At 46.5% G+C, this 17,615-nt stretch overlaps 1 protein-coding gene across 1 annotated transcript in view; it reads left to right on the top strand.

The window, feature by feature from the left end:
• The first annotated feature begins 267 nt into the window (after nucleotides 1-267).
• The window catches only part of LOC116702156 (dipeptidyl aminopeptidase-like protein 6), a 32,762-nt gene continuing 15,414 nt past the window's right edge, over nucleotides 268-17,615 (top strand). The window contains exon 1 of the mRNA XM_032536295.1: nucleotides 268-788. Coding sequence (XP_032392186.1) covers nucleotides 723-788 — 66 coding nt within the window. The 5' untranslated portion in view covers nucleotides 268-722. The remainder of the gene's footprint in view (nucleotides 789-17,615) is intronic.

The following is a 17,615-nucleotide window of genomic DNA, read 5'->3' on the forward strand; positions in this document are numbered from 1 at the left end:
GATATGAGGGTGAACGTGCAGCGGGCTGTCAGCACCATGGACAGCCCCCGTCCTGCTGCAGGCGGGCTCCGGGTCTGGGCGTGATGCGGGCTTTCAGTGCGCACTGGGCTGATCACAGTGTCAGGAAAACAGGCTGCAAAGACATGACGTAGAGGGAAACCAGTCCACCCTGCCCTCTTATCATGAAGGGTTCTGTTCATCCAGCAGAAGCGACCCCCATCCTCTTCAGTTTCAGCAAAACCATCGCAAGACCACATGAATACCCCTCCTCCTCCTCCTCCTCACTGCCTCACTGAGCCAGGAAGAGAGTTCTCTATCCCTCCACTTCCTCAGCCAGACGTGAAAGAAAAGTGGCTTGGCGCTAAAATGTGAGAACACTTCGGCTCTCTCTGGGTTCGGTTAACGAGCGTGTCCGAAACTCTCCTCCCCCCCCCCCCCCCCCTTCTTCCCATCCCCGGGCCTGGTGGGAGCGCGCCGGCTGCGTTCGTTGGCTTCTCGTCAGACGCTCGTCCAAAGAGCTCTCAGAGATTCAGTCGTGACGGATCCGGACCTTCCCTTCAACCCGCTCCTGTTTAACATTCCGCAGTTGAAGAGACGGCGCTCTGCCCGCCGCATCCGCTCCGCTCCTCTCCTCTCCGGACTTATTCTGCACACGGAAAACGGGAATCGGACCGTTTTTAATTTCCTTTCGGATTCAAGTTTAATCGTACGAGGAGTTTACGATGACAGCCACCAAGGAGCAGCCGAATCCGAGACAGAACCAGCAGCAGCAGCAGCAGCAGGATGAGGTGGGCAATTAGCTTTTTCTAAGGACTTGATTTGCAGGTTTCTTCCACTTTATCCATGTCCATTATCTTTTTCCAGTCTGTCCGTTTGCAGTAAACTCTATAGCCTGCTCTCTGCAAGGTCAGTCCCATGATTTCATCTGATTCGCTTTAACGGCAGGGGACAGGCAGTTGTGGCCACATAGGCTACATGAAGTGAGGAACGCGTGAGTTGCTTGGCTGTCTGGTCTTCCTCGGCTCCAGCTCCGTGCAGCCTGCAGACAGACGCCGTGGCTGCAGCGAGACATGGATTCCAGTCTCTCCGCACATGCCTTTTTTTTTATAATTAAACAAATCAAGCTGGGTCAGCTGTGCGTGGAGTCGTTGTCAGGTGTCACAGACCGGGTCCCAGAGATGCTGAACGCCATGGGCACATGCCCTGCCGGGGAAGGGGACCGAGGGGAAGACTGCGCATGCAGGGCGCATTGTCATTCCGCCGGTGCCTCCTGTCAGCTGCCCTCGACACCTTCAGCAGTCGTGGAGAATCACTGTGTATGAGGGGAAGACAGGGTGCTGTGGGCCTACGCGTGTTCTTCCTCTCACATACTGGACCCTACACTCACCATGACTCCGGACCCGCGCTCTGTCTCTAGAGGCTCCCATTAGATTGGAGGAGTTAAATCTTCCTTTGCTCAGGTGGCGTTACGCGCTGCAACGCTTCATCCAAGGGATTAAGATGGTGCTGCAACTATCCATTAATCTGACGATTTCTCCAATTAATCTAGACATGTTTAGTCTGTAAAATGATCTCAGTCTCTATTCCTTAGTCCTAGGTGATGTCTTTAAATGTTTTGTTTTGTCACTGCAAAAAAACTAATAATATTCATGATTTGTTTTATGATATAAAACAGGGAAAAGCAGAATATCTCCATATTTGAAAGGCAGGAGACAGCATTTTCTGCCACTTTTGCACCAAACTAAAATCAAAAAGATTTATTGATTATTGAAATGGTTGGCGATTATTTTTTCGTCCATCGACTAGTCGACTAGTGGACTAGTCTAGTGGACTAGTGGACTAGTTGTCGGAGCTGTGGTTTAAGGCGAGTGAGACCAGGGTCTTTGCCAGGACTGGCGTGTGTGATTTGACTTTCCCAGAATTCTGTTTGCACCAAAGCGCTGAGCCTCTATCAAAATCAATTATTGATGTCCCTTCTCCAAATGTCCTCAGTGCTGCTGAACTCACTCAGTCAGTGCTCTGCCCCATTAGACCTAGAACTGGTTCTAGGAAGGATGCAAATGCCCCGTGTTTCGCTGAGGAGGCTCCCTCTGAGAGAAATATATTCTGGGTGCTCTTAATTGAATTCAGCCCTGTAGCCGTATTATTCTAAGAAATCATAACCCAAGCCTCATAATTGAGTTTCTGGGCCTGAAATATGAGAACGCCTCCTGAGGTGGGATTGAAATAGGATCGCTCAAAGCCTCAAAGCCCAGCGGACACCGCAGCGGCCCGCAGGCTGGTTTTAAAAAGTCATGTTGTTGAGATTATGTGAGAGCGGTGTTCACGGACTTCATTAGTCGGGGTGCTGTTGTTACACACATCATCTTTTGCATCGATGCCTTTTTTATCAACTCTCTTTTTGTCTCTAAATGGATTCAATAATCTCACGGTGAATCAAGAAGACATTGCCTTTAGAAAGGTTGCTCTTTGGAGTTCTCCTTTTTAAAGAGTCCCTCACACAGATGATGTAAATGTCAACATTTAAAGATGATAAAGTCAGATGATTTGTGACTGAAAATGGCTGCACGCCAACCGCACACGCTGTGAAAGCCTTCGTAAATGTTTGATGGCTCTACGTTGGGCGGTCAGTGGAAGGTATTGCGTGATATTTCTGCAGCAGGCTCGGGTGGCGTCACATTTGCAAGCGTCGGGGGTGAGAGTGTAGTGCCTCAGCAGAGCCAAAGCTGTTACTGTCCCACGCTGAGTCGACCCCCGGTCTGTGTACACAGCCTCGCTGGCACGCTCTCAGCAGGGCTACTGTTCATCGAACTAGCATGACGATGCCGAGGGAATTACAAGAGTGGGAAACACCGAGGGAGCTTTAAACAATGGGTGGAGAAGAAAACCGAACCCAGATCTGTTTGACTATCTCCATGGTGGAGGAGCAGTAACAGTGTGTTTCTGGTGTGTGTGTGTTTTTGCTGTAGTCAAATCCGCTGGTGTTGTTTGTGGTTTAGTCACTGTAGCATGACGTGAAGATCTCGCCACACTCAGAACATGGATGGAACCGGCAAGGCTCAGATCCAAAACTCTGCAGCTGGAAGATTTCTAGTATTTCTGTCTCTACTGTCTACAACCATGACAGCCATCTTGTTTTTTTGTTTTGCACCAGTGTTCACAGCTGTGGAAGCTCACAGAAACCCACAGGAGGGGGTAACATTTTTACAAAGCCGTTCAACATGCACATGGCATGTGAGCGTTGCATTGAGATGGAATAAAAAACAATGCTAATCTTCTTTCAAAAGTAGCCCACCTCAAAATCATAGCAAGACACCAATGAAAATACACAATGGTTCCCAATTTAAATCTGTTAAAAAACGTCTGGTTGGTGATTAAACCTTCCAGTTCCAGGCCAAACATCCCTTTTTACAGGAGCTTTACACATGGATATGTTGCATTTTCCCTTTTCAAAATAACTAGGGCTATTTGGAAATGAAGCAATATTACATGTTTGAATGTAAGGATTATGATTGACCCCCCCCCCCCTTCCTTTTCCTCTTGATACACTTAAAGAGAGTCCGCTCCCCTCTGACTGGGAGCACGGAAACTGGCCAATCCCTTCCATAGCTTCTCTGAAAGAAAAGGCTGAGAACAAACTGTCTCGTTTGACATTGGCTGCTCTCTCGCTGTGTCACTGCCCCCCCCCCCATAACCACACAGCCATAACACAAGTTGAGTGAGGAGCTGACCTCTCTGCGTGGCCACGACTGCTGTCAGTGTCCACACTCACCACCCGGCCAGACACAGCGTCCTCCATGGCTTTGGTAATGGAGCTGTGGTGTTTGGAGGAATGGATGTCTTCCTTATTGAGAGGAAGAGGAGCGCTTTCACACGCCGGGGGGGGCCTCTGGCTCGGGGAACTGTAATTCACACTAATGGAGAAAATGTCCAGGACACTGCAGCTGCTTCAGTGTGGTCTCGGAGAGAGAGAGAGAGACAGAGAGAGACAGCGAGAGAGAGAGAGAGAGAGAACGAGATAGAAGAGCCCATGAGAGACACGGGGAGAGAGAGAGAGAGAGGAGAGAGAGAGAACAGGAGAGGCAAAGAGGACGGAGAGGAGACGAGAGAGAGAGAAGAGAGAGGAGAGGAGACAGGATGAGAACAGAGAGAGACAGAGAGACGAAAGAGAGAGACAGAGCAGAGGAGAGACAGAGAGAGAGGAGAGGAAGAGGACAGAGAGGAGGAAGAGGAGAGAAGAGAGAGGAGGAGGAGACCCGGAGAGAACAGAGAGAGGGGAGACAGGAGAGAGACGAGAGAGAGAGAGAGAGAGAGGGGAGAGAGACGAGAGGAGAGAGAGAGAGAGGACGAGAGAGACAAGAGACAGAGACCGAGGACAGAAAGCGACGAGAGACAGAGGAGAGACAGAGACAGAGACAGAGAGAGAGACATAGGGAGACAGAGAGAGAGAGAGAGAGACAGAGAGAGAAAGAGAGAGACAGAGAGACAAAGACAGAGAGACAAAGACAGAGAGAGAGATAGAGAGAGAGAGAAAGGACGAGCAGGGGAAGGACTGGAAAGAAGACAGGCTTGTGAAGGATAATAACTGGAAAAGAGGGAGGATGAGAGGAGAATCAACTAGAGGACAAGTAAGAGAAAGACATACAGAGTGGAGACGCTAAAGAGACAAAAAGTAGGAAGACAGGGACGTACGAGAGTGGAAACATTGGTTATACACAAGAATGCACGGAGATGTTCATGCATGTTGTTCGTCGCAGTGTTCTCCGAATCACCAGGAGGCTACAAACATAAACCATGAACGAATGAAGGAGCAGAAGAAGAAGAGTAGAGTAAAGGAGAGCAGGTTGCCTGGCAACAGTAGTAAACCCGTCCATGATAAACACTGACGTGCGGCCAAACAGGTTATTTATGTACTCTCATTATTACCATGAGGCCGTTTTTGAGTTCAACAGAACGGTCTGTCGTGTTTTTTACACTCTCCAGCAAGACGTTTCCTTTGTCAGCGAGGCGAGTTACTTTTAAAAAGTAATCAGTTACAGTTACTAGTTACTTTTCTTTTTTTCTTTCTCCTTTTGATGACACGTTGCTCAGAGACATCTGGCCGACAGCTGTTGAAGCTGAGGAGAGTGCTTCTCTTCCACATTGACGTTTTGGTCCAAACTGTCCTGTCCCTCGTGGTGAATAACACCGTTGACCTTCATGTCGTGAGCTTCCTGTCCCCCGAGCGGTGGACACGTCCCCCGAGCGGTGGACACGTCCCCCGAAGGGTTAGAAGGCGACTACAAAGTCTGAGTCATCAGTAGTGACACAGAAAGCAGTCACACCTGAGATAGCAGGAATTATATGAAGGAGCAGAAGTCAGACCTGTGTGTGTGTGTGTGTGTGTGTGTGTCCACCAAATGCATGACTCTCCCGCAGGAGACTGCTGTTCCTGTCCCGTGTGAAACCAAAACCCCGTTTAACCCTCGTGATGTCTTTGGGTCAAATCTGAGCCGTTTTAAGAGTTGTTATTTTAATATCCCCAAATAAAGGAAGTCGAAATAAAGGGTGAAAAATGTTGGAAAAGGCGGAGAAATCAATGGGGAAAAAAATCAAAAATATAAAAAAAAAAATACAAAAAACTTCATAAAAGAAACTTTGTAAAAAGCAACAAAAACGTTGAGATGAGTGAAAAAAAGGGAAGACGGCACAAGTATTAACCGACATCACGTACAGCAACTTAATGTCACTGAGCCTACTTTACGTACGTGACTTCAGTTTCATAACAAAGGTACTTCACCACGATCTTTAGCCTTGTTTCAAGTCCCGTTAACACACGCTCAAAACCGTGACTGTTTACCACTGGAAACATAAACGCAAGAATTCAGAAGAAGAAAGCAGGTTTCTTTGTAGAGTAACGTGATGTTTAGGAGACGGGGTCGAGGGAAACGCATAGGACTCTAAATCCACTCAGATGTGTCGGGTTCAGGAGAAACCACCGTCTTTTGAGGACCATCTTTAAAAATTCGGAGTGTATGTAGTCTCTGTGTAAATGTGTGTGTGTGTGTGTGTGTATGTGTGTGTGTGTGGAAACAACTCTGTCTCCCTAAAATATCATTCTCCTACAACAAAACCTTTTTTTTTTTACATACGTGTTTGTAATTAACATCTGCGTTGGAATGAGTTTGGGGAGGTTACCATCTTTAAAACTTCTGAGTGTATGTAGTCTCTGTGTAAATGTGTGTGTGTGTGTGTGTGTGTGTGTTTGTGTGTGTGTGTGTGTGTGTGTTTTTCCTCCTCACTGGCTTCAAAAATATTTTAAAATTGTATCGTTGCTTCAGGGAACTTTCTCCAATTTAAAAAAAACCCCATCAGCTCTGAATAAGACGCCGTGATTTAGCCCCGGCGGCTCAGTTGAGACCCTGATGCTGGGCTCAGGGACCAGTCTGGCTCTCCAGTCCACCACGGGACTGTCTCCTGAACAACAGCGAGAACCAAAGAGACAATCAGACCAACGAGGGTCCCGGAGACGTCCGCTCTGAGGCAGCGTCTTCCTGTCTTGTGCGTTCTTTGATTCGAGGCGGAGACAGATCTGGAAACACGAGCTCTCTTCGCTCTCGTTGAGTTTTTCTTTCAACAGCTGCCTCGTGACGCGATGTCGAGCCACCAAAGCATAACGCTTCTGTGTGCACATGGATATGATAATGACAATGAATAGTTTACTCCAAACAAGACTCAAAAGTAGGGAAAACAACATAAAAGCAAGATGAGGAAACTAAATACTCAAATACTCCTGCCCTTTGTTGTGAAATGTCCATGCTTATGCACATCGTTAATTACAAAAATATCCCTTATCAATGTATTTTCTATCCATTTTTTCTTTCACTATGAAACCATAGAACCCTATAACAGAAAAAATCATGAAAATCCCAAACCTTTGCCAATCAATCAATCAATCAATCAATCAATCAAGGTACTATTCCATCATTTCCTTCATATAATCATTCATTCGTGTACCATCCTTAAGCTACTCTACATCCAGTATACACCATTTAATTTCAAATAGATACACATTAGATGTATAGATGTCTTAATAGATAGATATATGTGCAGGTGCATATTATTTGAATTGGATGAACTTAATTAATACTTAATTAATTAATATGTAAGCCATTGAACTAATGGAATAATTTTCATTTTTTCCCATCCATTCATATAGCTCAGATTAATATTGACCCTGCCAGGCGTTTCCTCCCAACAGTTCATCAGATGAAGTGGAGGAGTGTTTCTGGCAAACACTCCTCCACCTCTGGGACGTTGGTAAGCAGTGAGAGCGGGGGGGATCGATGGCACTCCCCGGGGTAGATAATCAAAGGGTCATCAGAAAGGCCCGGGATATTGATAGCACTCCACAGACAGATAGCCACCACTTTTATCTATTGACCTTTCCATACTGTACTGATTGGCCACGTTTAGAGTAAACTATACAGACCTGTGCAGAGGAACTGGAGCTGGAATCTGTTGTGTCACCACAGAGTAGCATGAGCACGTCATCTGGATTCTCGCGAGATCACGCAAAAATCTGGCCAGGCGTTAGTTAAGTGCGTTTGTCGAACAACCATCTGTTCGACCAATCAGCATCTGGTGAGGAGGTACATCTAGCTATAATCCTGTGTGATGTACGGCTTATGCGAAATAAACGACAATGGCGGACTTAATAGACAGATGGTACATCCAATCACCAGCCAGGGATTTTTTTTTTAAAGTGCCTGCCAAACAGTTTCCGATGACAACGTCTCAGATAGATCGCTGTCCCTGGAGGCTAAATCATTTTTCATCATTTTTAGCCCCATAGCCAATGGGTTCTGAGATTTGGTTCATATCTGAATAGGGAGAGGGTCCTCTTCCACGGAGCCCGCCATGTTGCATTGCCATGTTTTTACAGTTCTCCAAAAACGGACAAATCAAACACCGGCTTTAGAAAAAAAATTCCCATTTTTACAGTACCGGACTGTTACTAAGGGTTTCTACATGCTTGGAAAGGGAGAAGTGGGGGAGGGGTTGCAATCTGCAACCTTACCACTAGAGGCCACTAAATCCTACACGCTGCTCCTTTTAACTGTGAGACACAGAAAGATGTACACAAGTCTGTATCTATGGCAACAACTTAGGGAAATCCTAAATAATTTGCACCAGCCATTTATTAATTTCCATAATTATGTTTTTAATTTCCCTACACAAAGGTGAGCTTCGGGTCCAGCTGTCCCTTGTGTGAGGCATACTGCTGCTTTTGGCAGTTAGGCGTCCTGCACATTGCCTGCGTGTTGGTTCTGTTGCATGGCGGCTGCGTGGCGGTTCTGCTGCATGGTGGCTGCGTGGCGGTTCTGCTGCGTGGCGGCTGCGTGGCGGTTCTGTTGCATGGCGGCTGCGTGGCGGTTCTGCTGCGTGGCGGTTCTGCTGCATGCGGCTGCTGGCGGTTCTTTGCATGGCGGCCTGCTGGCGGTTTCTGTTCTGAGCTGCGGCGCGTGGCGTTCTGCTGCGTGGCGGTTCTGTTGCTGGCGGCTGCGTGGCGGTTCTGTTGCATGACGGCTGGCGTGGCGGTTCTGCTGCTTGGCGGTTCTGCTGCATGGCGGCTGCGTGGCGTTCTTTTTGCATGGCGGCTTCGTGCGGTTCTGTTGCATGGACGGCTTGCGTGGCGGTTCTGCTGCGCTGGCGGTTCTGTGCATGGCGGCTGCGTGGCGGTTCGGTTGCTGGCGGCCGTGCGTGGCTGTTTCTGTTGCGTGGCGGTTCTGTTGCGTGGCGGTTCTGCTGCACTGTGGCTTGCGTGGCTGCTGCGTGCGGTTCTGTTGCATGGCGGCTGCGTGGCGGTTCGTTGCATGGCGGCTTGCGTGGCGTTCTGCTGCATGGCCGGTTCTGCTGCATGGTCGGCTGCATGGTTGTTCTGCTGCATGGCGGTTTGCGGCTTGCTCGGCTACGTGTGGTTCTGCTGCGTGGCGCTGCGTGGCGGTTCTGCTGCGTGGCGGCTGCGTGCGGTTCGGCTGCTCGGCTGCGTGGCGCTACGTGGTGGTTCTGCTGCATGGTGGCTCGGGCGGTCTGTTGCGTGGCGGGTCTGTGCTGCATGGTGGCGGTTCGTGGCGGCTGCGTGCGGTTCTGTTGCATGGCGGCTGCGTGGCGTCTGCGTGGCGGTTCTGCTGCTGGCGGTTCTGCCCTGCTTGGCGGCTGCATGTTTTTCTGCTGCTGGCGTCTGCTGCGTGGCGGCTACTGGTGGTTCTGCTGCGTGGCGGCTGCGTGGCGGTTCTGCTGCGGTGGCGGCTGCGTGGCGGTTCTGCTGCGTGTCGGCTGCGTGGCGGTTCTGCTGCAGTGGTGTCTGGTGCGTTCTGCTGCATGGTGTCTGTGTGCGGTTCTGCTGCGTGGCAGCTGCGTGGCGGTTCTGTTGCATGGCAGCTGCCGTGGCGTTTCTGTTGCATGGCGGCTGCGTGGCGGTTCTTTTGCATGGCGGCTTGCGTGGCTGCTGCTTGGCGGTTCTGTTGCATGGCGGCTGCGTGCGGTTCTGCTGCGTGGGCTGTCTGTTGCATGGCGCTGCGTGGCGGTTCTGTTGCATGCGGCTGCGTGGGGTTCTGTGCTGCTTGGCGGTTCGCTGCATGGTGGCCTGCCTGTGCGGCTGCGTGGCAGTTCTGCTGCGTGGCGGCTGCGTGGTGGTTCTGCTGCATGGCGGTTCTGCTGCGTGGCGGCTGCATGGTGGTTCTGCTGCATGGCGGTTCTGCTGCGTGGCGGCTGCGTGGCGGCTACGTGGTTGTTCTGTTGCGTGGCGGCTGCGTTTTCTTTGTCTTTGCATATTTACATCTTTTCCTATTCTATCATGCCTGGAAACACAGGGGTTAACCCCTAACCCCAAATTGGGAGAAAGGGGCATCAAAGCTGATACAACTTTATGAAAAAGGAAATGTGGGAACATAGGGCCAAATTTTGAAAAAAAAATCTTAGAAATGTGGGAACATAGCGCCTAATATTCAGTGAAAAAAATCTTAGAAATGTGGGAACATAGCGCCTAATATTAAGTGAAAAAAATCTTAGAAATGTGGGAACATAAGCATGTTTCTAGAGTAGGATGCATTAACAATTACCTGCCCAGGTCAGGTCCACTTGTAAACCTTCCTCCTTCCCTCTCCACCTCTCCATCCCCACAAATACCTTCTCAACTGGCAATTTTACAGCTCAGTGCCCGCTGAATCCTCCAATGTCACTCTATAGGTATTAAAAACACCCAGCGCAGCTTTTCAATCACACAGAGGGACAATTTCCTGTCTTCACGCAGACACAGTCAACTCCATGTCGATGAGCTTCTGTCATTGCTGCTGATGTCAGGTCCGTTTTTTATTTCTCCAGATACGTGAGATTTGTTTTTGAATCATGAGGAAACAGCTACAGTCTAATCCACAGCCGGGAGTGTAATTTGCCAAAGAATGTAGTCAAAAGACGAAAGATTTGATGCCCACCATGTAAAAGACAAAACATCACATCTAAATGTGCGTCCTTAAAGTGCTCATATTGTGCTTTTTGGCTGTTTCCCTTTCCTTTGTTGTGTTATACATCGTTTTTGTGCACGTTAAATGTTGACAAGGTAAAAAAGCCAAAAGTCCCCCCCCCCCCCCCCCCCACCCCCCCCCCCCCCCCCCCCCAAAGGGATTACCATCCCCACCAGAAAACATTGTTCTCAAACTGCTCCTGGATTGCTTTATCTAACACTAGTGTGTCTACTGTAGACCAGTCTTTACTTCAGAGACAAACGTGCATCACTCTGTAACACACGTTATAATGCTCACCTAGCTGCTAGCATAGCATGCCCTAATACTCTGCTCCTGACTGGCTAGTAGTCCTTACCTAGGTACTGTCAGGGCCTCATACTCTGCTTCGATGCTAGTGTCTACCTAGGTACTGTCAGGACCCTCATACTCTGCTTCTGACTGGCTAGTAGTCCTTACCTAGGTACTGTCAGGACCCTCATACTCTGCTTCTGACTGGCTAGTAGTCCTTACCTAGGTACTGTCGGGCCCTCATACTCTGCTTCTGACTGGCTAGTAGCCTTACTTAGGTATTGTCAGGACCCTCATACTTGTTCGACTGGCTAGTAGTCCTTACCTAGGTACTGTCAGGACCTCATACTCTGCTTCTGACTGGCTAGTAGTCCTTACCTAGGTACTGTCAGGATCATACTCTGCTTGACTGGCTAGTAGTCCTGTATGTCAGGACCTCATACTCTGCTTCTGACTGGCTAGTAGTCCTTACCTAGGTACTGTCAGGGTCCTCATACTCTGCTTCTGACTGGCTAGTAGTCCTTACCTGTCTACTGAGCATGTGCAACTCCCAACAAAGATGGAAGAGAAGAGAGATGTCTCAATCTGGAGCTAAAATAGAAAGCTCAACACACAGGGTGAAAAGAGGAGCTGCAGCAATGTGCTATACAACAAAAATGTGGTGTTTTTTGAAAATTAAGCCATGCAAACCTATTCTGATATAACCTATTGCCCTCTGCTACTGTAGGTGAAGATTAGTGTTCATGTAAACTCAAATCTAATCTAATCTAAATCTAAAACCAGAACTGAATGATCTGTTTCTTGACGCACAAATTTGCATCATTTCGGCCACATGCTAATACCAGAGTTGGGAATTAAATCTGTATGTATTAGAAGTCAAAGCCCATTATGTAAAATGCAACTTGATTTAAACACTATATACAATATAGATGCAACGTGTGGATCAATTTATCTAACACTAGTGTGTCATTGTGTTTTGAAAATAAAAGTTATATATCCCTTGCATTTTTTGTAATTGGCACACACTACACTTACAGTATGTGTTATGAATAGCGTGTAAGGCATTGCTGCAGGTCATACTGTATGCAGTCGTCGACCTAGTCTAGGGTTAAACCATGAATCATGGAGAGAGAGAGAGAGAGAGAGAGAGAGAGAGAGAGAGAGAGAGAGAGAGAGAGAGAGAGAGAGAGATTGTTGGTTTAACTGTGCTTTGACCCTTTCTCTCAGTCTGTTTAACTCGTGGTTTGTTTGAAGGTCGGTTGGACTTCCACTGCTTTTCTCTTCACTTCTTTGTCATTTATTATTTAATGGCGTTTGAGCCATTTGAGGCCTCGGCTCAACCCGTTGAAGGCTGAGTCCGCTTGGGGGCACACTGACTGAGGGTGCCAGAGTATTTATTTGGTGCAGAGATACTTCTTCTCATAACTTTTTAATATACCAGAGGCTGTTCCATGCATATCCCAGAGGAAGGCTACAGCGTATCTAACATAACAAAGGGAATTTTTTCACTCACTTACAATTTCTACTGCATAAATGCTTTAGTTCTTCAGAGGATGGACACTAGAAGACCATTGCAACATTATAAAATACAATCACAACAACGCAGTTTTCAAGATTAAAATATTGTAAAATTAGACCGGGGGTTCATGTCTTATTTCACTTATATTTTTGAACCCCACCCATGGACCTTTTCCCAACCATAACCTACCATCCACTAGAAGACTCTGAAAAGACTTTGAAAAGACTAAAGTTCAAAACCATCTCGCATCTAAAAACAGTCTGTCACACAATGTCCCTGAGGTTTTAGTCCCAGACTAGAAGATTTTACCACAAAGACTTAAAACTCCCGATAATATCAAACACGTTTGATTTTGTCCAAACATAAAGACAGGAAACAGACTGACTTCAGACAGTTGGGACTGAGTTTTATGACGAACTTACACCAAACCACTTAGATGACGGGAGTCCGCCCCAACTCTAGCAAGACGATTTCCTTCCAATATTTGAAATTTGTCTGCGACACGTGAAATCGCTAGAATGGTGGAATGGCGTAAGGTCGCCATGAGTGGTTTTACCCTGCAGGTTGAAAGATTTTGCCAAGGGGTTACCCAGAGGGTTAAAAGTGACGCATGAGGGGTCCTGAGGTGTCAGTTTTTGACAAGATAGGGAGTGAGAATGTGTTGGTCCAATAATATATGAAATTTGAGGGGCAAATATGTATTCAGCACCATGCATTATCTACTGTTTTACCTCTTCTGTGTTGCTAATATTACAGCGTTCATAATAATATACACTATTACCATTGCACTGCTGTGTGAGGTAACAGCCTTGTGTTTCTGAAACCTTTATGGGCGTCACGGTGACTAATTGAGAATGGTCTCACATGGACCGAACGCCAGTGGCGATGTCCTTCAGGGCCAGGCTGATAATGCTAAATACAATACGATGACAACATGTAGCTAAGCCTGCTGTTTCCTGTTAGCCTCTGGATCAATTTGAGATGTTAAGCCTCGAGACCCTGGCGTGGCGTAGGCTGTGGCTGTCTATGATTCACGAGGCAGTGAGAAATGCTATTTCATGGGTAAACAAAAAATAAGCCAGTGCAGTTGGCATTATTTTTTTTTCTGCCCCCTGTCCAACCTGCTGCAATTGTTCAAATGGCTCGGCTTCTGCTGAAATGCTGCTCGTCATTTGTCACACTCTCTCCAAGGTCAGAGTCCAGGGGAGGGTAAGCTGACGGATCTATAAATAGCCCGACCACTCTCACTGTGGGCTTGTTGCATGGGCGTGCACGTCTGGGCACGAACACATGGGCCTGCACAGCGAGCCGGTGAGGAATAAGCTTATTAGTGTGAGTTGATGAGGATGGCAGGGGTCTTAATCAAACATCTCAAAGGCAACGTTGGCATTTTAATTTTACATAATGTCTCATCATTCTCCCTCTCTCCCTATGTGAACATTAGAGGCACGCCAGCAGATTAATGAGTACAGGGATGAGCTAAGAAGGGGGATGAGTAGGGGCTGGAGCATATTAGAAATATGCAACATTTTAACATTAGGGGAGACACTAAAGACAAATTCATTTGTATTTAACCTTTATTTATTCAGGGTAGGTTCACTGAGTGGCAGCCGCTCTTTTGCAGGAACGTCCTGATCACATTCACACAGTTGCACACATTCATACCTGGAGCTGCCCAGTACAACCACCGTCTGATCCACTGGAGAGGTTGGAGGTCAGGGCCTTGCTCAAGGGCACCTGAGTGGTGGTAATGAGGAAGGGACAAACGCTGCTCTTTTACTCTCTCCCCACCCAGATGTTAACCTGTCGGCCTGGGGATTAAACCGACAACCTCCCAGTGACAAGCTTGTGTCTCTAACCTTTAGGCTATCTATATATTTATATATTAGTGTGTGTGTGTAAATGTGTTTGTATGCTGTTTGTGTGTATGTATGGATAGATAGATAGCTATTTTTTTCATATGTTGCAACTTCATAATAACCATCCAGACACTGTTTATGGACAATTTACAAAGCAACTAATAACCACTGACATAGTGTTAGAAATATCTGGTACATCTATGTAATGTTTGTAGATGTTTTAAAGCTAACAAACATTTTTTAATAATTACCCGATGCCTAATGTAGTATATAAGGTACACTATAGGGTACACTGTTTACAATAAACTATGTGGTTTTATCCCTGTCTATGTATTCGGAAGGTTTTTACATCATTTCGAGTCTGTAAACGTAACATTTTATACCTAAAGACATGGGGAAAATGGATTTTCTTGTATGTCGGTTGACAGTATTTTATGATCTATGAAGTAATAAAAAGACAAATCCAAAATCCCTTCTGTTAAAAAAATGTGATTTTAATATGTTAACAAAATGAAACAAGAACTTTAAACCTGTGACCAACGTTCAGATTTGTTTTCTACACAATGTATGCAAATTCAAGTATATTTAATAAAAGTGCCATATTAGAATATTTAAAAAACATGTACCATGTAGACACATACATGTAGAAAACCCGTAATATTAAAACGGAATGTGTAATTAACTGGAATGTTTTATGGTGATATCTATTTGTTTAAATAGGTTTCCTGCTCACCTGTAGTGTCTCCCCTTAAAACAACAACAGCCGATGTCTGTCTGTCCCCCGCTGAGGTACAGGCCTAATTTACTGAGTTCTAGCTTATTATTGACGTCTCCTGCTGCTTTCAAGTGCAAAGGGAAGCCAGCAACAGAAATTACACTGAGCAACAGCAGAAAGGACATTGAACCCTAACGTGCAGAGCTGAACATGTGTGGTTTCTATGACACGCTGGTTTGTTTTGTCCATCTGAGTGGGCGGAGAATGGGACCCACAATAGTTATAAAGCTATTAAAAAAAGATGCATTTTGCTAAGAAAATGTTGTCATGGCATGAGAGCATGCAAATTCCAAAAAGCGCTGTTAGTCCATGTTCACACTTGACAGGAAAAAGTTGCCTTTTTGGTTTGAAAAAGCAACCCAGAGCATCTTTTGTTGCAGTAACAACAGCTACCGCTACAGTATCCAGGCGTGCTATGTGGTGCAGAGATCCGAAATGTCGAGAGAGGACATTGGCTCTTGCATTGATGTTGGTAGTTGACGGAGGAGGAGCATGTCGGTGGTAGACAACTTGCTACAAATCATTAGCCTGACAAGCTAGACCCACATCAAGATGTTGGGTCCAGGAACTCGCCATTCGCAGGGCTCACTCCGAGGGGCGGGATGAACGGGTGTCTTTCAGATTCCCTCTGCACGCAATAGGATAGCGCAACAGCCAACCAGAGCAACGCGGGTTGATAGATTCATCTTTTGCCGTGTCCGGTCGCCAAAACTCCGAACACGGCTCCAGGTCTACCAGAGTCGCGGCCAAAGCCGAGTCCACAGACCACTGTTCGCCAGCAGCAGCCATCTTCTTTGTTTTCAAGTTGCAGGGAATTCATACTGAACCGTGGCAACTCTGCCGTTAAGCCCGCCCACCGACTCTACACACGATGTGATTGGCCTGACTAACGTTTGGTTTTCCCAGCTCGCAAGCCAACAAAGAGCTGCAAGTTACATCATGCATCAACATTTTTAGGCTAGCAAACTACTGATTGAAAACATCCTAGACATAATCCTGCGAGACCATCAGAAAAATATGTCAAAAACACAGTTTACTCCATTGGATGTTAGACGCTACCAGCTAAAACAATACACCTAATCTTAACACGGCCTAAGTCACTACAAAAAAACCACACCTTTAATAAAGTTCACAGTACAATGCCAAATGCAGACAGATACATACGTACACTACCATCAGTACGGCATGAGCACTTTAAATACACGGTAACATTATTGTTCAGTTTTCTGTGTTTTTGTCAGTGCAATCAAGCAGGAATCAGCGCCACATCTCTCTACTTCTCTCTCTGCTCTCATATCTTTCATGTGATGATGTGAGTCATTGTTATTTTTTCATATGGAGTTGGCTTCTCCCAGTACTCGAAGGCTGTTCTTGCTATTTCAAAGACACATGATGTGATTGTCAAAAATGGCCTCTATTAGCACACAGCTAAGCCATGCGATTGCCAAGGGACTGCTTAGCAGCAATCAGGGGAGTTTTATACCACAAATGGCCTCCAGGCATTCATTATTGAAAATGTTATGCAATAATCTCACCGCGACTGACATACCGTCAGCTGAAATTCTAGACTAATAGCATGATCTTTAATGCAAATAGCACAAAACTCCTACTAGCCACTCCACTGATTCTCCACATGAAGATCATTTGACTCGTCATGGCAACACCAGTCGTAGCATGTCCTCTGAGTAACCCACCCGATGTCTTCGGGATGTCATACCATCATCACCGTTCACCCGGCCCTGCCCCTGAAATACTTCCCAAATAACCAATGCGCCCCTTTATTCTTCCGTGGTCAACTTGACTTGATGAATAATTGATCGAATTGATTGAGTGTGATGGCATTCGTTCTGGAGAGAGTCCGGAAGAATTACAGTCAGAGTAAACTTAATTAAGTGAGGCCACCAATCTTTTGTCTGGGTTGAGTAAATACATAACAACTGATGGAAGTAAAATAAAGAGAGAGGGATTTTTTACGTACTCGGGCATGTACTATTTCTTAATATACTATCAGGACACTGAGATTCAACAGAAATGACTTTAACCGTCCGTTTTGGACAGACAGTGTGAAGAAAACATGGATGAAAAAAGAGATTCTGGGAATCCGTACAAGCGCTTGTGAAACGACGATCCACAGAAACCTCGACCTACGTAACGGCATCGCTGTCCTCAGAACCAGAACGCAGAACACCTCCAGAGGCGCTGACAGAGCCTGTTCACCCAGCCCAGGTGTCAGAATTTCAATAGATACAAAGAAAAATGGAAGGGCAGCAAAAAATAGCAGTTTTTTATTTACTGATTTATGTTATTTCCCCAGCCCGCTGTAGCTCAGCTGTGTACGGCCTACAGGGAAGCTCATAGTGAATCGGCCATGATCATCAATAACTAAAATGCACCAACTACAAACCAAAATGTACCTTTAATTTGTTACTTTCCACCTCTGGCTTTAAGGATATACATTTTGACATGTGCATGGTGGGAGGTTGGTTCATGTTTAGTTCCAGTTGGGCGTCCAGTAAGCACCAGGGGTTGCTAACTATACTTAGCCTACACCATAGAAACCATTGAATTTCTATGGCCTGCGCTGACATTGTGCATTGACATTTAGACATATGCAATTAGGCCGTCACCTAGTCCATGATGTGGCATCCTGAGCACCTTGGCAGCGACTT

This window comes from Etheostoma spectabile, chromosome 2 (genome assembly GCF_008692095.1).
Source record: "Etheostoma spectabile isolate EspeVRDwgs_2016 chromosome 2, UIUC_Espe_1.0, whole genome shotgun sequence".
NCBI lineage: Eukaryota > Metazoa > Chordata > Actinopteri > Perciformes > Percidae > Etheostoma > Etheostoma spectabile.